This window comes from Xiphias gladius, chromosome 11 (assembly GCF_016859285.1).
Source record: "Xiphias gladius isolate SHS-SW01 ecotype Sanya breed wild chromosome 11, ASM1685928v1, whole genome shotgun sequence".
NCBI lineage: Eukaryota > Metazoa > Chordata > Actinopteri > Istiophoriformes > Xiphiidae > Xiphias > Xiphias gladius.
In genome coordinates, this window is record NC_053410.1 from 16,644,375 (window position 1) to 16,670,894 (window position 26,520).

A 26,520-nucleotide genomic window follows, 5' to 3' on the forward strand; every position below is an offset into this window, starting at 1 on the left:
TTGATATTGCTTAGGAAATGTATCTGATGGAAGAGTTGACCTGTCTTTTGAGGGTCAAAGGAAATATTGTTGATAGAAATTGGGAATATGGAAACGAGAAGCATAATGAAGGTTAAAGTTTCACAGCCATTTTTTCTATGCTGTGTTTGTGCAACTGTCATGTTGTAGTTTCCAAAATTGAAAGTATTAAAGTAGTAGTAAAGTAGAATTGATTCATATAACAAGACTAAGAGTCTATGGTCATGGTATCGGCTCTGTGAGGCTGTACTTAGGCTCAGCGCTGCTTTGAGCCAAATGCTAACATCAGCTTACCATCATGCTGACAGTGACGATGCTAACATGCTGATGTTTAGCAGTTGTAACGTTTACCATGTTAGCATGCTAACACTTGGTAATTAACGCTAAACACACAGTTCAGCAGGGACTGAATGGAAACGTCATTAGTTTTGCTGGGACTTGGTCATTCGGTATTGGACACACTAAAATCTTGACCTGAAGATGGCCCTAGAGAGAAAGTGCGGGGATAAAGAAAAACATCACTGTACAAAATTTTTGGCCAATTCCGCCATATATGTTGAGATATTTCAGTCAGGACCAAAAACAAAACAAAACAAAACAAAACAAAACAAAACAAATAGTCATTGATGAAAAGAGAATTTTCTGTTATATCATGTTGGACAATATGCATGGGATGACATTATTTAAAAAATCTCATAAAGAGCTTAAAAGTAAGAATATGCACTATAATTAATTCATTAAAAAAGTTCAACTAACTGGAGGTAACACCAGCCAAGAGCTGCATGTACAGCTTCTATTCACCACTTTCACAATTACAAATCAGCTTTTTACTGTAATCCTGCAGAGTGGGATGGGAAAAAGAGGAGGTCTGAAAATCAGTTTTATTGATTATGCATCAAAGTGCTTCATATGCACACACACTTCACAGGGCACTTGATAGTGAAAGATGATTGAGTTGAAGTGCTAAAGGTGTGTGTAAGAGTCGATGATTTCCTACTGTCTGATCTAAATGACCGAATTGTGCCAATGTGAGTAAACGTGCCTGGCTTAATTTGTGTACAGCATCTGTTTGGTACATTCTGTAAGAGCTGTTGCAGTTGCTTCTTTGCCAAATCATTAACAGATTTGTTTTTGGCATTTACCACCCAATGACATATCTAATCTTGGTTTAAGACTAATCAATTCCCCGTTTAACACCAATTAACGGCTACCTGATGTGAGCCTTACTCAGCTGAAACAGTGTCATGACAGCACAGCGTCATTCACATAGCAAAAGTCAGACTTATTCACTTAACATTTATGTGTCAAAACTGGCATAAACAAAAATCAATCACAGAAGTTAACATTAGAACAGCCATTACTCTTTAGACGATCTGGCCAGGAGGGGTACAAAATCGTTATGTTTATGTTAGATGAATAAAAATCACTACACAGCTGCAGTTTTTTAGCGGTTGGACTTCCACTAGCAGTCAGACAAAGCTAGTGATAAGATGCTGCAATGTTCTTAGCAATGCTAGCTACTTCGCTCTAATGATGGTCATGTCAGTCTGTTGGTCAAACAGTTTGGTCCACTTTGTGACTTTAGTGATCCCATGACTCTTCCTCTAGCGGCAATATGGTCTTGAGAGACAAGTCATGACAACTATCGCATGGATTTCCAATCTTGCGCACGCATTCATGTCCCCTTCAGGATGATTTGTAACAATGCCGAAAATTATTTGTCACCTGTGTCCAAATACTTGCAAAACTAAAGACATTCAAGTCATCTTTGTACATTGTGCTCACCTAACTTAGTTGGTGAACAGGTTAAACATCATACCTTCTAAACATCCGCATGGTGTCACCATTATGTGCATGTTAGCATGCTAAAGGTAGCGTTCGGTTCAAAGCACTGTTCACAGAGACGCTGGCATGGCTGTAGAGTGTTGATTCATGGCATGGTAGATAATGAACTTGCTTGAAACTTTTTCCAGTTCATTAAAAAGGATCACACATCGTATGAGGTTATGATGAGGTTATTTACACACAAAAAAAAAAAATAGGTCATTAATGTAATTCATTTTAATATTACTCTGAATCTTAATGGTGCAGTGATTAATATTTATATCAAATATTGGCAGTGTCCTCTTTTAGATAAACCTAAGAGAGGATTTCAGTGTTTGCTTCTCTCAGGAAAAAACTGAAGTGAGTTTTCTATCTTCTCTGAACCATCTCTCCCTCCAAGTCCCAGTCCAGGTCATTTCTGGCTCTTGCTTAGCATGGAAAACAGGTAGTGGAGCTGTAAACTTGAGAGCTTGGGGTTCATTACCAAACTGAAGAGGAGTTTGTCTCGACAGACCTGACACTTAATAACAACTCCCAGGGCGTGAGAAAGGAAGAGGGGGCTGTGGCGTAGAGTTCTAAATAACAGCTTGTTTCAAGTACCAGAAAGGTCAAGTCAAATTAACTTTTCCCTCTTCCTGGGCCCTATGCATCTTCGCAGCAGACACAGCTCATCTGTGGAGGCAATCGGCTGTCAAGGTACTGCAGCCAACAGCAGTTTAGTGGATTAATGGCCTCAGCGGGGTCCCGGGGGGGGTCGGAGGGAGAAAATAGTTGCCAAAACACTTTCCCTATTTTAGTTACATTGGAGAGGTGCATGGTGGCCCACACTTGCATTGATCTTTCATATATGCTTGAAACCTTACACTTACAAATGCTGCCATGTTGTAACTGATGCTACGACGCAAGTACTGTTTTAAGAGTGAATCATTAAAATAAAGGCTGACAGTTTTTATAATCAAAAGAGAATTTCCACGTAACGCATACTCTTCAAAATGATTTGTCTCTTGCAAATCAATCCCTTGTCTGGGAAAATCAATACCTCTGTGAATTATTGTAATATACCTTCTCCGCGGGGAAAGAGCAGCATGAAATCATATGATGGAATAAAACTCCATTGACCTCCCCCAAATTAAGGTCTGGTAATGTTGTTGTGCACAACGATTTTCAGTTCTGCAAATATGCAGTATATAGTCATCTCTTTAGTCTCCAGTAGCTGGATATGTATTCAGTGGCAGCTCAAGCGAGTTCTAAACATTCCATAGCTGGTTGGCTGGTGTAACTAAACTACACATTGTAATTACATCAAGCATAATAACATCCAGTATGAGCTATGATGGGTAAATCTAAACCTATGTGGACACCATTTAAGTTGAGCTACTACCAGTTACTTTTTGGTGTTTTGGTTTAAAAAAAAAAATGACAAAATTGCTGCCAATTAATTGTCTATCAACTGATTACTGGACTAACTACATTACATGCATACACCGTTCTGCATGTACCGTCTGACTGGGCGGTTGTTGGTGAGAGGAGCGCACAGGTAAGAGAGCTTCTAACCTCCTCCCACTTAAAACACAGTGGAGTCTTGAAAGAAGACAGGAAGAGCAAGACTGGTTGCCACTACAGAGTAAAGGGGGACTTCCTCTAAATTACAACCACAGCTAATAATGTCCAGCAGCATATATTAAAACCTAGCGATAGCCCTTATAATCACCCCCCGCCCTGGTGGCCCATGCTTAATCAGGAAGAGTGAGTCTCAAATTAAATTTACATCCCACCAGAGGAATAAGCCTCCGAGAGCATATTTCTCCTCTCCGGTTAAGGCTGTTTCAGAGAGACGGCATGTGATGTGTAAAAGCTTTATTTGTGGTGCAGACGTGCAGGCAGGCCCAGAGCTTTTGGTCCAGTACAGGGGCTCTGTACACTGTGAGACATGACAGCAGGACTGAGAGTACACAGAGTACACACTATTCTTTACATGTGCAGTAAATGTGATGGAGAAAATACAGCCGTAAGCATTATGTACTCATTTTTGGGTGATTTCCTAAATGACATCCCTCAGTGTTAGTCTTCTTTTATGGGTTGTAGTGTCAGTTGAGCCACAGATTTAATCTTGGCTGAGATCATGGAAAAGGTTGGAAGAGACACAAATCTGGACAGGGACAGGCATAAAGTCCTTGCTAATTATCAGTCCTGTGCTAGCCGTTGCTCCAGAGGCAGTGGTCTCAACATAATTACCACGTCTACTCTAAGAACTTTTTGTATGTGTCATCTTTACATATACAGCACATACAGTATATTTTTTTGTATTTTATTTATTCAGGGACATTTTAATGGGAGCCAGACTCTCCTCTGCAGGAAGAGAGCTTTCATACCTGGAACCTGTCCAGTACAGCCACTTTCCCAACCCAGTTTTATCCTGCTGGTTCAGGGACCAAACTGCTAACAAGCATCTGTAACCAACATCTTCCCGGTGTTCCTGACCCTTGTACCCCAACTGCTGGTTAGAGAGAGAAGTTTCCCTTTGGAGATAATCTAAGCCTACAGAGAAAGATGTTTTCCCTCCAGTAAATGGTGCTTGCTCCCTCTGTTGTCAAACTACAGTATGACTATTCAGTCTGCAGGGTTTACTGGCCAGGAAATACAGCCTGAGTATATTCAAGTTAAGGGTATGTAATATCCTGGTTTGTAAATTCGATTTTCATTTTGCACTGGTCCAGTGTTTAACGCTGCATTTAATGTATTTTAACATTCAGAGCTGTCCGTGGTTCCGATACCAGAAAAAGCCTCCCAGCTGTTTTTTGCTGAAGCGGGTCATCTTAAAAATGCACTTATCTCACCGTGCTTAACATTATTCAAATTGTTCCCAATTGCTGTAATTATGGGGCAGCATTTCCAAACGCTTCTCCCGCCGCTTGCATTTACAGCAGGGTTTTACCTAAGCCTGACAAGTGTGGGCATGAATTTTTTATAAAAATGAAATAGGCTCTTGGATGCATTTTGTATTTCGTTCCAGTTATGTTCCTCTGTCAGAACACCAAGTAATTTATAGATACAGCCCCAAAACATGTAACACATAGTATATTTTATATATCATACTGCTGTGACAACAGTGTATGATCCAAAAAATAAAACAAACAACAAAAAAAAAGGAAATATAAGGTAGTCAAACACATGCTGCCTTGATTTGACACCAATTGTTGACACGCCTGTGGCAACAATATCCTAACACTGCAGAGCCTCCATTGTGGCTGTAGAGGGCACTGTGACCACATGTGCTCAGTGATGAAAATTTGACATACAGACGCCTGCTCAGGGTTTGCATGAGAAATGACCAAGGAATCAAACTGCAGCTCAGCTGCGGAGCAAAAAGTGGGACAGCAGTAATGAAAGGTGATGAAGTGACACACCTACACAGAAAATACAGAACAGACACCAGCAAAACGTGTGCAGCACACTTAATAACACAGACATACGTTTTGAAGGCGACAACCAACACAAAGAAAGATCTTAAATGAATACACCACTGTGCCACACACACACACACACACACACACACACACACAGAGATGAAAAGTAGTCACACACAGCACGGCGGCTCTTTCTGATCACTTCTCATGTTCTCCTCTCTTTCTTGTCCCTTCTGGGGACATTGTCAGAGCTCCGCCACACTGTGCGGCACTCGCTCCCATTATTTCTTTCATGGTACATCCTTCACAGTGAGGTGAAAAAAATGGTGCGGCGAGTCAAAAGTGACCTGAAAAAGCCCAGGTATAGTGGGTTTCAAAAATTTAATTTAATTTTAGCTTTAAGTCACTGATAACAAACAGCTACAATGGTGGGCCATATCAGGTTAAATACAAGTAGTATTTATTTTAAAGGGGTTTTTAGAATAAGCAATTTGATATGAAAGTTTTAGAAGCAATATTTTAGAATTAGCAGAGCTCCAAAGACACCAAATCATGTGTAAAACTGCAGGCGGATTGGTCAAAAATGTAAAAGATAAGGCTGGTGTTACTCTCAATGGGAACAACTCCCATAAAAAGACCAAAACCATCAATGTGTCGGTCCATCTCTTTTTCACTTCCCTTCAGAAATGAACCAAATGAAGTAGTTTTTAATGTTTTTATTTCACAGAGAAATAATCTAAGGGTAACACTTGTTAGTTTTGTTGCTCGGTTTTGGTCTTTTCATGGGTTAGCTTGTTGTTGAGAAAAACATAAAATATTTCCAGCTTTATCCTTTAAATTGTCAGAGGGAGCAATGTCAAAAATCCTGACACCGTATTCCAAATAATGACAACTTCTAACAGCAGAACAAGTTCGAACTCGGCAACAAAGATATGATGGACAAACACTATACAATATTTTTAGGGGCTGTGCTTCTACCTGAACCTGACCTAATATGTCATTGTTTACTGTGATCAGTTCATTCTTTCTTTTTTTTTTTCAGGAAGTGTTAACATGACATTTTACTACCTTCTGTATATCTGAGGCATTCACCGGGATGTGTCTGAACATATCACAGTATGACTCAGCTTTCATGTACTGGTGCAGTGCAGGTTACTTTACATCCAGGCAGTTGATGAAGGTTAATTAACATGAAGAGCAATCAGCGAGCAGGGCCAGAGTCCTGCTGCTGGGGTTGAAAATACAGGACTGGTTGCCACCTTTCACTAACTCCTCCTGCAGAAACAGCCTGACTGTGTCCCTGCCAGTGACAATGGACCCTAAATGAGGGAATTAACTTATCTCCATCTTTTTATTTTACAGGGTACCATGGAGACTGCTGACAGAACTGTGAACATCCTGTGCACAAATGAATAAAAGTAAAATAATAGAGACACTACACCTCAATTATGCAGCGATTTGGTGTATATGAATCATTTTGCTTGAACATAATTGAGACTGGCAGACTGGCAAAAATTGGGCACAGGACTCTGCTTTTTGTGGTGAATAATTCAAAGCTAGGGAATAGATTCAAAGACCAAGAAAGAAACTAGTAGGTAAACACAGTTGGCAGCTTCAGCAAGAACAATATGAGTCTTTCTCATGAGGGAGGAATGGTAGGAGAAGTGGTTGATTCTGACCCGTATAATCACGGTATCATTAAGTTTCAGATCTGTTTGTTTTTGAAGTGTTTGGATTGGACGCCGGATGCAGCCAGGTTGCTTTCAACTCTAATCAAACTGGTTTTCTGATCACTAGCGAACCCACTGTATCTTTCCAACCGCTACAGCAGGTGGTTGGAAGACCTTCAAAAGGCCGGGAGCAGGTGCGTGTGTGCTGTCAGTAGTGTAAAATTCACACTCTTTCTCTCTTCCATCTCCACTTCTCAACCTCAAACATCGAGAGCACCACGGCAAATAGTGAGCAGTCAATGTTGGAAAAAACTAGAACTCCATGCCCTGGCGTTCCCAAAGCTGTGAACGCACAGCTATGGGAGCGCTTGTTATAGGGTTAATGGAAGCACTGTTTTCTTTGTGAGCTAGTGATGGAATTTCCAAAAATGAGGCAACGTATCATTCCCATGAGAGCAGTTCTCTTTATACGGGAAATCTCCTCATTACAAGTGTGGTGTCAGCAACATGGGCGACAAATGTCAGCAAAAATCATGCTCCATTCTCCACAGGTAATTACCCTGAATTCACACTGAGGAAAAGGAGAGAGGTGCACTGCATCTGAAGGTTTTTCTTGTCTTTCAGACTATTTGCACCATTTGGCCAGGATACAAAATTTAAAAGCTGTCTGCATGAGAAACTTAAAACTCTTATTTACATTAGACGATATAATGAACTCATTAACCTACAATATAAAACTACGCTCTTCCCTGATTAATTATACTAATATTTATTGTAATATATTCTCATTGTGACCGTGTTTATTCTGGGTGAATACAGAGCAAATGAAGTCTCAAAACTACATATTTTTGGCAGCCGCCGGAGACAAAACGCAGTGATCAAAGCTTTTAAACACTTGATACAATTTTTAGTCATAAACAGATCTGTCAGAGTACTGTCTTTAAAGAGTGGAGTGGTTGTGCATAGTAAGTGCTTGGGCAAATGGCGGCCTGTGCATTGGCTTGATTTGAATAAGCATTGTGATTAAGTGGTTGTTCTGTACATGTAGTGGGCTGAGGGATGTGGACCAGTCAGCTCCCTGAGGGGGAAAAGAGGTTCAAGCCTTCCTGGCTCCTTCTGCACTCCTCCATTGGCTGTCGGCTCTCATCCATGTCCACAGCTCCCTTAATTGCCTGATTTCCTGACCCATGTTGAATACTTTGTACGCTGGGGGCTGGGGGTTATAATAATGACTTATAGTGACATGCATTGGGACGAGTCGCTCCCTCAGCTATCACAGCTCGCACCGAGAGACTGCAGCCCCATCACGGACCTCTTGATTTAATACTTAAATAAAATCCTCATATTAAGCTGTACAAGAGAAAATATTCTGGGTCTGAGGTTGGGAAGACTCCTGTAAGACCATGTGGTCTCAAAACTTTCAGATGAAACAAGTGCAAAATGAAGTGGGGCGTTTTTTTGTTTTTTTTTTATCCCTCCTCTATTCAAATGTACACAGCTGGGAAACCTAAACCAGAGATCCGGTTAAAATCATATCACAATAATGAACATTTTTTGAGCTGAAACGATTGGGCGACTAATCTATTACTTGGCTGGCAGAAAATGAATCCCTAACAATTTTTATAAGCCATTAAATATTTGAGTCATTTAGAGCTGAAACAATTAGTCAGTTCACCACAGTTGATCAACAGACAATTAATCTGCAACAATCTTCATTATTGATGAATCAAGTCATTTTTAAAAGCACCAACCAGTCCCTAGTTGTAGCTTCTTTTCTTTTTGTTATGTGATAGTAACTGAATCTCTTTCGGTTTTGGACAGTTGGACAGACAAGAGTAGACACTAACTAGTTGCAGCCCTAAAGTCATTTTAACTGTAAACTGTAAATTGAACATACTTGAACATGATCTTGGGCTGACTGTTTGGACTATTGGTCAAACAAAACTGTATTTCAAAGATGTCACCTTGGGTTTTGGGAAAATGGGAGTACTATTTTTACTATTCTCTACAATTAGCAGATTAGCTAATGCAGATTAATTGATAATGAAAATAACTGTTTAGTCGCAGCACTATATTTTTTCTATTAAACTCATTTGCCATTACATAGCTACACATGTAGCTATGTAATGGCAAGTTGTGGTTGCCAATATCATCAGATCATGAAGTCATTATACTGAAAGATGATAAAACATGACAAAATTTACTGTCCATGTCTACTCTACAATCTTTTAAAGGAATCGGTAAAACCATAAAAACCTAAAATGCGCTTTTATTTTTGTGTTAAGGTTCCCCGAAGGCAAAGTAAAGGACATCTTGCTCAAAAGTGTACTCCTGACAGTTAGCGAGCTTTGAGAGAATACGTAAGAAGGGGAACACGAAGGATCTCTCAAGTCATGTCTTGCTCATCAACCTATCAGTTTGTAATGTACTGCATCGAGACTTTAAAGCACTTTAGATCTTGACAGTCAGGGCTCATGAAAACTCATCATCTGGGGAGTTCGCCGTGCTTACACGGTGCTATTGTTCACTATTTATGAAACTCTCCATGCAGTGAGGAACCCGAGACATGGTCGGCTGCACTTGCTCATGACTTTTGAATTCCAAAGGAAATTTCTCTCACAGTCATTAGTGATACTCCTGCGGGCACACCAATAATCTATGAGATGGAATGGGAGATTGAGAGACTTGGCTAGACAACAGTGCACCGCTTACAAATGGGATTCTGATTTGAAATTACAAGTGAGCAAGTAGAGTTCCAATACATATGTTGAACTACTGACACCTATCACCTGGTTGTAGTCCAAATTTCTATCTACATGAATCTATCTAAATCTCTGTCTAATCAGCCAATAAAAACAACAGATAACTTTTCTAAAAAGGAGTGCACACAGTGAGGATTATTCCCATTTGAACAACATCAGATTAAAGGGATCAGCTGTCGGACATTCAATGATTTTATTTTTTTCTCATGCAAAAAACGCCAGTTAGCTGGCCTATCACAGCCTGTTCACACTACAGACGCAGCATTAGGGTCTCTATTATGTAGAGATAGATTCATCCAGTTGGTGTTCTTTGTTGTTGTTCTTCTAAGCCTGATCTTCTTCCTCTGACAGATCTGTTCAGACTTTGTGTGGCCTCTGTTATTTCTCTCTGGAGGCATCTCGCTCTCGCACATTTACACTAGTGAGTGTGTACACCAGCAGCATCCCATCAGGAAGCAGAGAAAAGAAATGGTCCCACATGTCACCCCTGTAAAACCAAACTTGGGTTGTTTACACTTTGGAGTTTGTACAAATTAAACACGTGAGATTTACAGTAATGTGTTAATTAGTGAGTTTTATTGGTGCTGGTAGGTGGAGTTCTTTAGCTTTGGAAAGCATTAGGCTGGCTGTTTCCAGCCTCTATGCTAAACTAACAGGCTGCTGGCTGTAGATTCAGCTTTACTGACCAGTGGTATTGATCTTCTCATCTAAGTCGTGGAAAGAAAACGAATAAGCCTATTTCCCAAAACGTTGAACTTTTCTTTTAACCCCCGGTTTTAGTCAGGGACAAAAAACATGAGACACAAGAGACTTTACCACGAAGAGTGATCCACAATATCAGCATCGAATCTTGATGAGAGAATATATCCTCTCCAATCCTCCAATGGTAACATCAAGCACAGTATCTTAAAGCCTTTACTATACTGTTTTCCCCCTGCTGGTTTGCCCCAGGCTGCACCATCACAACCCCCACCCTGCCTACACCACAAACTCTTTTCTATCTCTAAAGATAACAGAAAGCACTTCTTCTACAGGGTATCATTGCCAGGACCACTGCAGGTGATAAATTCTTAAATTCTGATAAGGAAGCAAACACCAGACCAAATGAGACTGAACTATTCTCCAAACGCCATGCATGGCTGCTCTTTTCCTCTCTCCTTCGCCTTAGACTGAGCTCACTTGATTTTTGCTGCAGCGGTGACATTAACGGCCACACATCTCTCTTTTCCATGTCCCTACCTGCTTTTCGGAAAGTGATCAAGACAAAGAGTAAAGGTAAACAAGGGCAGAGGGGATGAGACTCCTGGGTGGTCGATGGGATTGCCGCTCTCACCGTGTTGCAAAGAGTCAGTCACACATTCAGTCTATAAGAAATGCCAGTCAGACAAATGAAAACAGACAATCAGTGCTTGAAATAAAAAAAGGTGGCATGAGAGGATGCTGCATGACTGTGTGGGGATGACAAGCATATAATAATAGCGCGTCATCAAAGAAGACCCAGGTAGAGAACCAAATTAGACTTTAATTTTTTTTTTAATCTATATTTTCCTGTACATAAAGGATCTGTGGAGAATCACAGACATGGGACACCTGAAAAAAGCAAACAGTTGGAGATCTGCTGAAGGGTAAAATACTGGATGTGTGACTGTGGCTTTTTGCATCTTTGCTACCAGCAAAGTCTTGTATCTGGACCGTATGTAATCCTGGCGAGTAATGCCTGCCGGTATGGCAAAGTGATGCTGTGTGGTGCAACACAGCAGTCAATGTCAGTGGGTCAGTGGATGCATTGTTTGGCATTTTTGAGTTGCACTTTCTACTTCACGTTATTCATTAAAGCACCGCAATGTCAAATCACACTGCAATCTACAGTATTTAAATGAGATATAAAAGTAAATGGACTGAGGTTTAGATGCAAAAACAGAAAGCCCCGATCTATCAAGGAACACTGAACACTCAAGAAAAATCTGCAGCGACACACAGTTTACTGACAATACACTCAAGCGTAATAATAACTTTCACTTACATAAATTTAAGCATCGACATACACTGAGCATAACCAGCCACTGGAACATTTTGCAAATTTGTTTTGCTCTCTTTTTCATTTATCCTTGGGGACAAAGTATCAGATTCAACACAGCCATGAATTAACACTCGAAGAATTAGTCATCCTCTTTTCACCGTCAGCATCTGGACAAACATGAGTCACTAATGCTGACGAGAGGCGCGTTGACCCTGGGGGAGGTAGACTGTACACAATATATTTACTCACAAATGTTCACTGCCCTGTGTCCTGATTTGTCTGTGGTTAACTGACTCATTTTGATCATTGATTGCTTTGACATTTTTATTTACTGAAACAGAAGGACTTTATGATTTATCATGTATTGCACAATGAATGTGATATCAGTGTAACAGTTGTTCTGCTGTTCAAATTGTACAAGGCACACTGATATGACCTTCATGTTAACTAATGAGAATCGCCAGCTGGTATCAGACTCATGTCCCGTTCTGGTTTAGTATTTGTTCAAGGATTTTGTAATATTCTGTCTATTGCTTATGATTTATGTCGGTGTTTTTGGCATCTATCATAGGCCTTTACGAGTATTTGTGTGTGAGTGTCCATAAAAAGTGTTGCAAAAGTGTGCAAGAATATTTTCAAAAATCTTGCAGTGCGGTCAAAAAACAATATATTTACCACTTTGTGATCCCATTCTAACGAAATATATGAACATAGGATTCATTACCTCAATAAATATTTCAAACATATAGCTGACTACAACCGCTCAGTTAGAGAGTGAAAGTAGAAAATGTGATCATTTTCCTCAAATATGACTTAAAGTGGCATTAAATGACTATTTTTGGCCAACTGGGGGAAGGAGAGCCAGCCGTTAACAGAACACTGACATATTATCACCTTATAAAGTGTTTACGGTGAACGTGTTAGCAAACATCTTCCTCTTTACAGATCTAGTAGACACTTGGCAACATAATCATACATTTGGAGCTGTGTTTCTGGCCTCCTAATGAATGAAAGTGCACAGCTCACTCTCCTCGAGGCTCTCGAATTGGCTCAATTTAGCAGATTAATGCTACACGATGTTCAGTGTTTGGTGCTGGGGAGGTAAGGTACAGTGGGTTTACCAAAGTTTTGTTATTTTTCTGAAAAAAACAAAAAAACAAAACAGCTGCCTGCTGTTAAGAGCAGTGAGAGTGAACCAAATCAGAAAAGCTGTGGGCTGAAAAATCAAAACAAGAAGCAGGAAGGTACTAAAACACCGTAGATCTAAAGGAAACTGCAGAGTTGGGTGATAAATCTCTGTGGGTCTCTCACTGTGTGCAACCCCTTTCACATTACACAGTCATGTGATCAAATATAAAAAGGCTGATTAATGCAGCTTCAACATGTCACTGTATCCAAACTCTATATTAGGCAGTTAAAAGAAAAGCCAAATAATTTGCCTGCACAACTTCTCTGCCCATCTACTGTCATATGTTTCCTTACTGCAGCCACACTCCTCTAATTGGACTGCCATCTAAATCAGCTGACCTGGAGGAAGTGTGACTAACGCCTGTAGTGCTGGACTCTAGCATCTCGGGCCCGAATGCAGTGAGAAGGTCAGCTGTTGGTCACACACCCAAGCTGATGCCAAGCCTGCATCTTTGCTCTGGAAATATCGAATATGAAAGGCATTATTAATACAGGAGGATAATGTGGTGGTGGCGGGAGATGCAAAAAAACTGGCAGAAAAGGTAAAGGAAGCTTATATTTTTCTGACTTAATTATGGTTAAAAAATTGAAATGGAAAAGGGGTAAGAGGCGGGGGGATATGACAGCAGCGCCCATCTTTTTATAACTAGGTCAGTCTATACAACACTTTTTTTTTTTTTTTTACTCTTTTACACTTTTTACTCTCGACACTTGACACAGATTCAAGTGTCAAAAATGCAGTCTCGTCTCTTTTTTGGACCTTTTTTTTCCCTGTTATGTTTAAGATGTCTGGACTCGCTGTTCTAACTGCTAAAAGCAGAACATATATACACAAAAATATATTATTCTTCTTTTTTTTCTCGAGAAGAAGGAAGGAGAAAAAAAAACCCAGCCCACACCCAACCAACCACACCACTCAACCTCGACACCCAAAACTAAAACTAAAGGATCCTACATTATGGTGGTATTGCTATTTAAAACTGCATTAGACAGCATTAGACATTAATAGAGCGTTCATTAATCTGTTTTAAACTTTTATTCCATTGTTCCTCTGCATTCTGGATATTTAAATCCAGTTGATGCATGTAGCATTTCACTACTCTGGTATTTAGATTTGGGAGATCTGGAAGGAGCTAAGAGAACAGCCCCTGGATTACATGACGAACAGTCCTCTCTTTCTAGTAGTGCCGATTTATGAAAGACTGTGGGAGAGTGAAAATAAAACATCCAGACACGGACATTTACAGCCCGGTAGTAGCGCATGAAACTGGGTAGAGCTAATCCTCTCCCATCTTGGGTTTGGATTAAGTGGGTCTTTTTTTATTCTGGGTCATTGTTTCTTCCAGAGATTTGGGTGATATTGGACTCTAGTTTAATTTTGAAAAAGGCCTCCATTAAATAGATTGAGAGATTTTGGAGTAAGTAGAGCAGTTGAAGGTCGACAGACTGTTTTAATTGCTTTGACTCTGCCAATAAGAGAAAGAGGCAAGTCTGCCAGTATTTTAAACATGATTATATATGAAATGAAAGGAGAGAAATTTCCTTTAATTAAGTCTTGGTATTTTCTTGTAACCTGTTTTTGTAGAATATGTAAAGTTGTTAGGAGTCCCTTTCATGGAAAGGTGTTTAGTATATATGGGTTGTGCAATCTGACTAAAATATATATAAAGTCTCACACTTATGCAAGATTGAAACTACTTAACAGCAGTTGATGAAGGCTTGTGTTTGTGTGTATCAGCCTCCTAACTACTTGCACAGGCCCATTTACACTTTGCTCTTCCTGTTCCCAAGCACCACTCTTCTGTGGCCGACACAGACAATGACGTGCTGTGAATGGCCACGGCAGACCCTGGATTAATTACGCAGAGGAAAGAGTCACCCCTTCACAACTGCTAATTAACGGCAGATAAAAGGGGTGAGGAGGTGACAGGGACGGCAGCGGGACAGGATTCGGCATTAAACTATCAGGATTTCCATTACAAGGCAGAGCGAGCATTGAGAAAGAAGCACTACAGCTGTAATTCAGTTAGCGTGACTGTCTTCAGGATTAATTCGGAGCAACAGAAGCACTGACAATACCAAGCCAACCGGTTGTCTCAGATATTACGTAAAGTGTTCAGATGCTCTACAAATTCATGCATGCAGTATATTTAACACTCTGCTTTCGTTCAAGCAAAGTGTCCCTCTGCAAGAAATACCAAATGGGTCTTATGAGAAATATGCAGCTCTGAACTCAGACTGAATCTTTTGCACAATATGGTTTCAAACCCACTGAATCAACGGTCTCATCTGCTCCTCTGCGTCCCCCCGTCTATCCATGCTCTCCCCCACCGCTTTGCACGACACTGAGAGCGCAAAGACAAGCAGTTGAAAGACACAAGACTGGAGGTTTTCTTTTTCATTGTGGAATAGCTGATTTTGCAGCTCCTCCAGTCCAGTGGGCACAAGGGGGACTTCAGGAGCAGGTGTGTGATGATCTATGCCTCCTTCTCAATTATAGATGCGATGTTACGCAACGGAAGCTGCTTCTACTGTACTGATGGTGATAAAGCTTAAAATACACTTGTTCAAAGGAGCCTTGTTTGCACTGCTTGGACAGAACAGGAAACTAGAAACATTCAGGTCAAACATTGTTTTTGAACACAGTGGGAAAATTATTTAAGGACTGGTTGGAGACAGAAATTCCTAAGATTGGGGGGCCTGTACACTGACAACCTTTTTGACAAAGACATGTCGACACTGCAACCATATGACACTGCAACAATGATCTCCAAAACATAAATGATTCTAATTAATCTTTAAACGTGTTGAACCAAATCCAAAATGTTGTCCTGTTCCTGGCTTTGCTTGATCTATAGTTACTTTGTTTTAAATCAGGATAACCTCAAAAGAAGCCTTCAGAAATGTCTCTTACACTGAACTGTGTGCTTGTTGCTTTTGCTGCTGGTCCCTCTGGTTGACTGAGAGCTGAAGCAGGGTAATTTGCCGCTCATACTGCTCGTACTCCTCCAGAAGCAATGCCTCGGCTCCTTTGGTGAATGGTAAGACTTATTGGTTATTGACACATCCGCCCCCACAAGTGGAAAAGGACTGTATGTCTGAATAATCCCATTCAGGCAACATGTCAGGTGTTGGCATGAACACCATATGGATTTGGTTTGTACCCGAATCTCATAAATGTGTGTCCCACTGTCATATAAGCCATTTACATAAAATATTAAATATATCGAGATGTTCAAGTCCTCTGGGTATATGATTTTTTTTTTAGTATGTTGTGTGTAATGCATATCACTAAAACATGTAGCAGTGTTTTAAAAATGTATGCATAGAGAAAGAACAGCAGTATTGAGATGAAACTCTGCAAGGGTGATGAGTTGTTTACCTAAATACTGTAAAGTTGTTGTCTCCATTTCTTTTCCCTCTTTTTGCTCTGTCTCTTTGTGGAAGACATGTACAAATTTGGTTGTAACAGTGACTCCGTCTACATACGCAGATGATCTTGCCCCTTGAATGAACATCAGCCTATATGCAAGACTTGTGCCCGTTGCGTGTGTGCAGTCGCTTGGCTTGAATAAAAGCTACAGATGTGGAGGAAGTGGATCAAGTTTGGAGGAGTTTCACTTCCAGGCTAATACACACTGTAAATAGAGCCACATTGATATAGAGAGAACAAAAGAATAGAGCACATTTTTTTTCTACCAACTGAATCAATGAATTTATCTTCGTCTGTCTGTGACAAATTAACAACTAACATGCCGGAACTGTTGTCTTATTATGCACCATTTACACACCAGGTAAATAATGGCAAGGCTATAGATTTAAAGGAAAATTTCACATACTTACGCTGTTATAGCTCATCAGTCTGGGACTTCATTTACGGACAATCACTTTCTTCAGCCTCACTCATTTACTTTTATTTCAGCTACTGACTGACTATATTTCCCAGAGTGCCTTTCCCAACCCTCAAGCTAAATTTATCTGTAAGGAGCTGAGCAAGTGAGGGTGTGCGTCTGCATAGCTGTTCTCATCTTTTCTCCTCAGCTCCAGCTCCGGAGTTGAAAGGAGTCGTCCCCGTCGTCAGCCACAGTCGGCCCATACCTTGCCCATCCCTTCCAGCTGTCCTGTTATTGCCAGCAGTGAACGTGCACATGGGTATATGGACTCTCTCCAACCTGCTCCACTGTTGCAATTCACCAAGCCAAAACCCTGAGCTCAAAATAGAATCCTACTTCATTTCATGCCTCGCGAAGCTCTAAATTTGCACCAGAGGGGATGCGACATTTGTGATAAATAGCGCAAGTAAATTAGAAGAAGAGCAAAGTCTGTTTGTCTGACAAATGTTTCAATTCTCAGTGGAACTTGACAAACCTAAAGGGACAATTTCACAGACAAAGGAAAGGCATAACCTTAGAGAACGCCATTTCTTTCTATGACGCTCTGAAGTAAGAAAAGCTTTTCGGCCTGAACTTGTCCATGGAATAAACTCATGCCTAGAAAACTTACCTGAGCAAAACAACCAACTCGATCTTTCATGAATATATTTTAAAACTAGAATGGCACTCAGTAGACGGCATACCTCTGAAAAAATAAAATACTGATAAAAATGTTGAAAAATGCAATGTTAAGGAAAGTGATAAAAAAAAATTCCTGAATCCACCTCCTTGACCGAATCTGCAACATAATTTAATGGGTTCTTCCCTGGCCCATGCCCAATCTCTCCACCAAGTTTGGCGGATATCGGTTGAGTGGTTTTTGCGTAATCCTGCTGACAAATAAACACACTAGAAAGGCACTCAGAGAGCGCAGGCCTCCGCCAAAGCCAATGTCAAACAACATACAACAGGATTCGGAGAAAAAAAAATTCATATTCAGAGTAAATGATCCAGATCTGCCCCAAAATTTAACAGACTTCTGCGAAAACACAGCCTCCTTGGTGGAGGAAGCAATGCTAAAGGCAGCAGTTGGCAACCAGCACTCCTTTTAGGGTGACGTTGTCTTCAAAAGGACCTGCTATAAGCATACACTGTACCTCACAAGAATCAAAAGTGTTGAATGTGAAAGAAAAACTAAATTAAGCGACAGAAAAACAGTTTTAGGTTTTCATTATGTTCCAGGGCTACCATCTTTTTCCTTTTTCATCCTGAGGGAATCCTCTTCTTTTAAAGCACCTACTGTATATGGGTCCTAATGCCCTAAAAACATTAAATTCACAAAGGTTTTAAGTGGTACCATTTGAGCTAAAATGTTTTTTGTGTCTTGTGTCATGAGGAGTCCTCAGGAAAAGGGGAACGTGATCACACTCTCAATTTAAAAAGAGGTTTTTTTCTCAATTTTTCTTCCCACACGTGAAAAGAGTTCCCTGGCATCTTTAAAAGTTGCCCTTCCAGCAGCTTTATCAAATTCAATTTCTTTTCGGAAAACAATTCTTATCAGTCTGCAAAGAGGACATTCATTTATGCTTTATTAATCAGGACATGGGTAGGTTTTATAAGATAACATTTGATTTGAATTCTTCAGTAGTAATCCCCCATGGACTTATATCAGATAAATAATATGTCAGAGTTTCTGCCGCACTGATAGTACCATCGCTCTGTCCCCTAATGTCAAAGCTCACCAGTGAAAGTCTAAGGGTTTTTCTTTGCTCTCAGTTGTTAATCAACTCCTTCTTTGATAGGACTTAGAAAGTACAAGTCTTTATAGGTTTTAATTTCCCATGCAGAATAGAACAATGCTAAATCTTCAAGACAAATTGAGAGAAAATGGCTTTTTTGGTATACATATAAAGTATATTCTAGCTCAGTATATTCTCTCCAGTAACCTTTCTCAACACACCACTGATCTTTTCTTTGATGTAGACATCAATCCCTCCGTCTACGGCCATTTTCAAAGTGTAGTGAAAGTATTTTTTCTCTGAGGCAGGGTATGTGCACTGATCTGTTCCTCTCCAGAGACAGAAGAGACTTGATTACCGGCATTTTGGCTGCATTTATGTGTTTATCCATCTATTCCAGTAGATGGAGAATGGGGAGAGAGATGCCATGTAAATCTGAGACAAGAGTCAGACAGAGGACATTGCAGGTACATGGTATGCAGCCACCTGAGTACACACATAGCTGGGTCCAGACATGCTAAACACAGCCCAAATGCAGAGCTGTGACATCCTAGGGTAAAAGGGACACACCAGCAGTGTAATTCACTTAAATCTACTACATCAAAAGCAAAACTATTGCTTAATTCTGCTTTGAGGTTACATGTACATCGCTCATGGGAAAGTGACTCACAGAATGATTAAGGTTTCCATGTTGTGTTTGGCTCTGTTACGTACGCAGTTATGCCCAGAGGGAACTGACAGCATCCTGCATGCTTGCGCAGTCGCTGCAGTCTCAGATTCGGGATATTCAGGAAGATGATTCATTAAGTCGCACAAAAAAGCTCCGTCACACAGCCCCCTTTCATCCTCAGCCTAAGTCATGGCCTACTACTAGCTCCACCCTCCCTCTCACTCTGCTTACTCCTGTGAGAAAGAGCACATGTTCCAATTTGGAACTGTTGGTGGTAAATGAAACAAACAGGCATCCATTTGCACTCTACTGAGAAGTACTCAGCCTCCCACCTCTCTTGGAATTGGCTGCCTTCGGCATCAGCCCTCGCCTCTGTAGCCATTAGACATCGCCTCCCACCGCTGGGTCCTGTGTAGTCAAGTCGTGTGTGTCGGAGGGGGGCTGTGGGCTGATTCCGTTCAACACACGACGTGCTGCTACCAGGTGGGCCAGAAGGACCTGAGAGCTGTGTTGATTTTGAAAAGGGGCCTATTTTAACTTTGCTTTAGGTTTGATTGGTTTGAAACAAGAGCAAGCTGGACGAACCCAACGTTTCCTGAAAGTTGACTGAAAAGAGACATTTCCCCTGATGGCCATGCACCCAGCAAAATGTCTAATGCAACAGTGCAACTCATCATGAAATATTTTATTTGCCATAGGACTGTCATCCACAAAGGACCATTTTTGGGGACAGACTCCACTCTACAACTCAACCAGTGGCTGTTTTTTCAGGTGAACATTTCTTTCCTGAGCATGGACATCGTGTTTTGGAATTAAACCCTCCATTTCTCTGATTTCTTGTGAAATGTCTCTGTGCTTTTGGGATAATTGACACCTTTGTCATAATTCACAATCAGTTTATTAAAAAAAAAAAAAACTTACTCTAACAAGCAGTACGTATTATTATGTCTGTTCCATAACAGCTATTATAATTAAGCAATTAAATGGAAAATTAAATAGCAGTTATACAGAGGATAACGAGGTGGTTGAATTAGTTTCAAACACCATTCTTAGAGCTACTTGCATAAATCACCTGCACATAAAAAACAGCGATTTCTGAATGGAGTTGGAGCAACCACATTCCCCAGTTCACAGTAATAAAATGTCTATTAAAAGACACAAAAGGACATAAAATCCCTGTATATAAATAAACAACAGTGTAGTGTACAATTTGACTACCGTTGCTTTGGCAGCCAGGGGGGCCCACAGGAGACAGTATAAAATATGACATGTATATTTTTCACAAAATTAAAATACACATGCACCCCTCTTCTTGTTACAATACAAATTATTTCAGACCTGAGTCATGGTCACCACAGCCCCACCCGCCCCCTAATTTAATCAGGCTATAGTGAGATATTCTACCGTACATGACTATCCCTTCGCTTGCCACGGCACCAGTACTTCCGGAACAATTAAAGACAAATTCAGATCTGAACAGCAGCTGTCCTATGAAGTCTGCAGTGTTCAGATGGTAGGTATAGGCCTATGAATTTTGAAGTAGCCCTGCAGCTGTTTATTAAGCAGTCTCTCATATTACAAAATTTGGCACCAGCTACCAGCTGCAGGTCGTCCGCCAGCAAAACCCCGCTTTATCTATTCACATCACAGCAGCAGTAACGAACAAATGAACAAAAGATTGACAGTTTTTAAGACTGTGATTTGTCCTGACACCACCACAGCCAGACAGAGGCCCCCGATGAAGCTACAGAGCAACTGAAGCAAGACTGTAATCCATCGCATCATCCAGCCAGGGTCAGCAGCAGCTACAGCTCAGGCATTTAATGCTATTCACAAAAAAAAAAAAAAAAATGACACAAAACAACCGAAGTCATGCAGAGAAAGAAGATGAAAGAGGAAAATAAAGCTGCGTTGACATCTTTTTTCTTCAAAGAATCAACCGCTCCGAGCAACATTCCTACTGTCTGACGCCGAGCCCAACAGGCTCCAGTGAAGCAAACATTAGCTCCACTGTCTGCGGCAACCAAAAGCAACGATGATGCTTTAGCAACTAACTATCAGAGTGATGGAACATTAGATTCGGTGATAATAATGATGAAGCTGGGCAGCATCATGGTGACTGACACCATGTGTAAATCATTATTTTGTCATCCAGACGAGCTCTGTTTTTGTTGCGTGCAGCACAAGCCATGTACATGCAACGGCAGCCCTTGCCCTTGGCTTTAACATCCAATTCGGGTTAGCGTAAGGGGTGAGGACGAAAGGGGGAACAGAAACAAGTTGAGCGCTGGGATTCAAGGGGGACACATCATGCTACCAGAAATTCTGGGGGGCCCCACAACAATGCGACAGGGTCATTTCCATGGTCCGGTGAACTCTCACAGCCACAATGTGAAACCTACAGATGCTTGCCCGCAGGTTAGTGTAGGTTAATACACCTTATGCTTTCTCGTGGAGTTATTCGAGTTTAAGGTCCAACTCCACCCGCCCACATAAGGTAACCAACCATGTCAGAAATAGCACACCACCACGCTGTACCTCCACGAACCAAGGGATGCTTAGGAGCGCTTTTTACCACACCACTGTCATCAATACTCTGATGTTGCCTGACCTCAGACAATGAGTGTCTGTGTCAACTGTCACAAGGACTAATAGCCTGATTGCGCGGGCCCGCAGTTCATATGCAGCCTACCTGACCTCTCACCGGCTACTACAGGTACCCCTGCGCGTTACAGTCACAGAGGTCCACAGCTATGCCAACTGACTCACTCTTGTAGCTCGCACGCCAAGGCTGGTATCCATAATAGCCGGTGATCCGCAATATCCGCTCCTCTATGGACGCGCTGTTGATGTCCTCCACTGAGCGGGAGGACTTGAGGTCCTCCTTGATGGCCTCGTCCACCACCAGGTACTTGAGTTGTCTGAGCTGCGGGCTGATGTCCGAAAGCCTTCTGGGGCTCACGTCGGGCGACTTGCGCATCCCGCTGGGAAGAGAGAACAAGGGGTGGCAGGTGTTACAAGGCAAAGGGAGACCGCTCGGCAAAGAGGGGGAGAGGGAGCCTGCAAAAACCTCGCGTACGACTTGACAAGACAGGAGTTCTCCTTGGCTAAACCAGGGGAGTCAGTGTTGTATGTTCCGCACGCCTCTCTTGTAATATACAAGAGAGGCGTTAAGGGCCCCTGCAGCGCCTCGCTTGTATCTTACAGAAATCATCATCCTTCACTGGGCCCTGCGTCCGCACAACAACAGTGCGAAAAGGACGCTAAGCGAAAGTGACTGGCCCTGTTACTGTTGTATACTATGCACCGTGCAACTCCCCATTATGGGCTTATAGGAATTTGAAAACTAATGAATCGATCGCGAGCGGTCCGTGGAGATGGGGAGGCGACACTAGTGACAGCTCCGGGCTTCGTGTCTGGGCACTGGAGCACAAAGCCCTCGCCACACGGTCAGCCCATCAGATGTCATTGTATCATAGAGGGGAGATAGATACTTGGTATTCTGTGTGCGGCAGGTGAGATTAAAAACAAAACAGAACAAAAGGAATCGCGTAATGCTGCGCCGATGGAGCTCTGGAGTGCGATGCACCTGACAAAGTGGCACAGTGCTGACCTGAAAGCCCCCTCAGCTGTTATGAAACATGCGAAAGCAAAACATTATTTACTGACCCACTGACAGAAAAGCAGAGTGTAACCCCCCCCACCGTGCTGCCATATCCTAAACACACATTATTATTATTATTTATCTTTTTTAAAGAATTGTTATCTGGCTCCAAACAATTACTATTAGGGAACAGCCCCTCGGGAAAATTCAAAACATCAGTGAGACTCCCAGAGATGAACACTTAGGCTCCGCAGCTGTACTGAATACTTTTAACACTTGATCCCGGTGCAGTCCGCTTACTTTATCAATGCACCTGGGAAATCAAGTGCGCAACAGGTGAGGCCTGCCCCCGGTCGTCCGGCTGCGAGGCATTTGTAAAAGTTTAAATGGCTTACATCGGTATCAAAGTAGTAGGAGGTCCAAGGTAGCACATGCAGTCCCGGTGGGGCCGCCCGACCCGGTCCCACACAGTGCCCTCTCCGTCGCCGTACATCCTCAAGGCCACAAAGCGGGGCAGCTACTGTAAATCTCAATCCTTATCGAGGCTGATGGAGACGTGAGCCGTCATCCTTCTCCTTCTCAACCCCCACAAACATATGCCTGGCCACTACACTACAGGCTGTTTCAGCATTAAAAGGCTGCGCTCTGCTCTGGATGCCACCGGGTCCTGGAGGCACTGCAACACCCCCATCTAGCGGATTCGCTGGATTTATCATTATCTGTAGGTCTGAAATATAGAGGAGACATTGTGCCAGCTCAGTACCTTGACATCTATCGGAGGGCCCCAGCCATTGTTATGCAAGATCATCCAAATATAGACCCATCAGATTTCAAATAGTTATTCTAGTGGATGAAATATAAAATAAACCTGAATTTGCTGCCCCCTCCGGCCCCACAAGGACCCCTAGTGGCCCCTGAATCTCAGTCCGCAAATAGCTGCACCTACACTGACTCATCTTTCTCCACTGTATCTGATGTAAAGTGTCTTAAAAGTATTTTTCTGTGGCTTTATGGCTCAAAGAGTCCAATCAGTGACCTGTAAAGCACACGCCAGCAGTGCCACTTTGCAAATGAGCTTTATTTCAGTCAAACTGTCACATTCACGCAGGCACAGCGTGTCTCCGTAGTCCAAGATGACAGAAAAAGAAAAAAGAAAAAACAACCATACACACATAACCATACTTTGAAGTGTGAAGTAGGTCTTTTTATTTTTAATCTAATATGCCATTTATCTGTGGCTCAGAACAGTATAGGGTGTTCTAGGTGGTGAGGGTTTTATTCAGAAGACTATCAAGCAAAAAAAGGGGATAGGAACGTTAGGCAGAAACACATAACAATTCTGGGTGATATTCACATCTGTCAAACAGCAAACCCCTGCTTATGTCCTGCCGCTCTTCAATTGTAGAGCATTTCTGTCAGCACATCAGTGACAATACTAAAACGTTGCTCTCACGCCTCCATGGTATTTCTGTTGTTGTTGTAGTTGTTCACTTTATGTATAGCTGTGTTGTACGGAGGTGAATAATTAATTAGCCTCCTTCGTTGCGTAGAATGTGCCAGAAAATATTGACCTGCACAATCCCAGACTGTTTAAGATGTTTTTCAACAAAGGTGTACCGGCACACTGGTGCTGTTACCAGACAACTTTATCCAGTATCTACCGCTATAGATTTCACCGGGGTCCCCTTTGGTGTATCATTCACATCTGACTTTTCCTTAAGGAGTCCACCAACACTTCAAGATGTTGGCATGGCTTGTATATCAGATGTCTGCGTGAACAGAGGTAGACGTTAAACAGTAGAAATATTGTTTCTGTTCAATACCACAGAATCAAAGACAATTACAGGGACACGGTTGATTACATCCAATCAGAGCTGTGCTTCCAGTAATGGGGTAATCACGTTCCCTGATTATGTCTTCTTGGAAACGAATCAAGCCACTGTATTTGTCTCTTGTGTTCGGAAGTGTGACATTGATACTACACTTAGTGGATTGTCTTGGTAAAAAAGTGAGTCATGACTCTCAGCAAGGTCTTGAAATTAATGTAGATTTTATTCTATTGAATCTTTCTCAGCGATTAGCCTAAAGATGATGTACATTTCATGCTCATTCTATATTTATCTATCAAATGTGACAAAGTTTAGATAAAGTGTATTATTTTCTGTCGCTTCCTGGATTAACCTAAGCAGTACATGCAGTTCCAACGATCAAGAGTGGAGCTCTACCTTGCATGAATGGGGTAGTTTCCATAGGTTCCAGGTCTGTGGTCCACTCGCTGCATTGCGTCGGCATTCTGTGGGCTCCTGACTGCGGAGAGTAGCACAAGTACACCGACTGCTTTTTGAAGACAGTTTTTGCATCGATCAGTGACCAGCTTCACCTCACATGTCCACAGTTGGGGGGGGGTGCTTACTCAAGCAAAAAAGTGGAGTCTAGTCATCAATAAGAAGTTCAACACCTCCCATCGACAGTCTTAGGGCGGAGAGGATCAGGTTCCTCTTGCATAATGCACCTCTCAACTAAACAGCTCAGCCCAGGCCGAATCAATTCTCCCTGTTTGACCTCCTGCTTTGCCAAAACGTAATAATGTGGACACCTTCCCCGTGAGGCACAGCTCATAAATATCAAAACAGTTTATATGAAAGGACTGCTGATATATCCAAGTCATTCACCGCCATCCAGCACACCATCTTCCACTTCAGCAGACCTCTAATAGTGATTTAATTGGTGCCTCAATCTACAGGGCACTGCACTCCTTTCTAAATATGGATCAGACATGAAGTGAGAGCCAAAGCCCAAGGCCTAGAAACATAAAATGAACACAGTGAGGCTGATCCAAATTCTTAAAAAAATCATTTGTTAACCAGATACAATAGTTTTGTAACGATCCGTTCATTTTCATAAAACAGGTTCCGAGGGATATTTGGTCTTGTTATGGCAAGAAAGCATAGGTCTAACTGAGAACATTAACAATGTCTCCATTCCATGAAATGTCTCAGTAAGTCATGACAGCGAGCCCGTCTCTACAGTACCATGGAAAGTACCAGTGAAATGCAGCAATTACTCATGTAATTTAATAACAAATGTGCTTTTCCTGCTACATGACATGTCAAAATGTCAGTCATGAGAGAGCTGTCTAAAGGGTTTTTTCTCAGAGCAGAATTGTTGACTTGTGAACCACAGGTGTAACTAGTGGCATTCATAATGGCATTAAAGTCAACTCGATTGTGGTTTCCCCTACAACGAGAAGTCAAAATGTCTGCCAAGAGAAAGGTCTGTACATGTCAACTTCTGCTGTAATTTTAGAATTTCTGGTACCTGTGGTCATGGCGAAAAAGAGTGCAAGACTCTTTTTCTCCTTCATCATAGCCTCCCCTTTAGCTCTTTTCAAAAGCCTGCACAAGCTACTTTCTCATTCATATCCATTATTTCTCTTATCCTCCTGTTTCCAATTGCATATAATTTTTTTTTTTTTTTTTAAGGTATGATGTAAATCCTCTCTCTTCTCACCATCAATATTTAACGCAGCTCTCAGCCTGGAAACAGTATGAAAGGGCCACTGCTGATTGGCCGATGAAGGAAGGGAAGTGACAGTCTGAGCCAGTAAAAAAAGGTCACATTCATTACCGTGTATTTAAGTATTTAGAGGTTTTCTAAACATTTTATTTCTCATTACTCAGTGGTTGATTAGTGATTTTTGCATTTGCATGTGCCAACATGAGGCGCAATTTATTGTTGTGATCCAG

The 26,520-nt window shown here is 41.6% G+C and overlaps 1 protein-coding gene across 1 annotated transcript in view; it reads right to left on the reverse strand.

Moving 5' to 3' along the window:
- Positions 1–23,259, reverse strand: part of slc35f3b (solute carrier family 35 member F3b) — a 47,719-nt gene extending 24,460 nt beyond the window's left edge. Inside the window, exons 1-2 of the mRNA XM_040138609.1 lie at positions 23,170–23,259; positions 21,940–22,154 (exon numbers count right to left, since the gene is read on the reverse strand). Of these exons, the coding sequence (XP_039994543.1) occupies positions 21,940–22,154; positions 23,170–23,207 (253 nt within the window). The 5' untranslated portion in view covers positions 23,208–23,259. The remainder of the gene's footprint in view (positions 1–21,939; positions 22,155–23,169) is intronic.
- Positions 23,260–26,520: the final 3,261 nt, after the last annotated feature.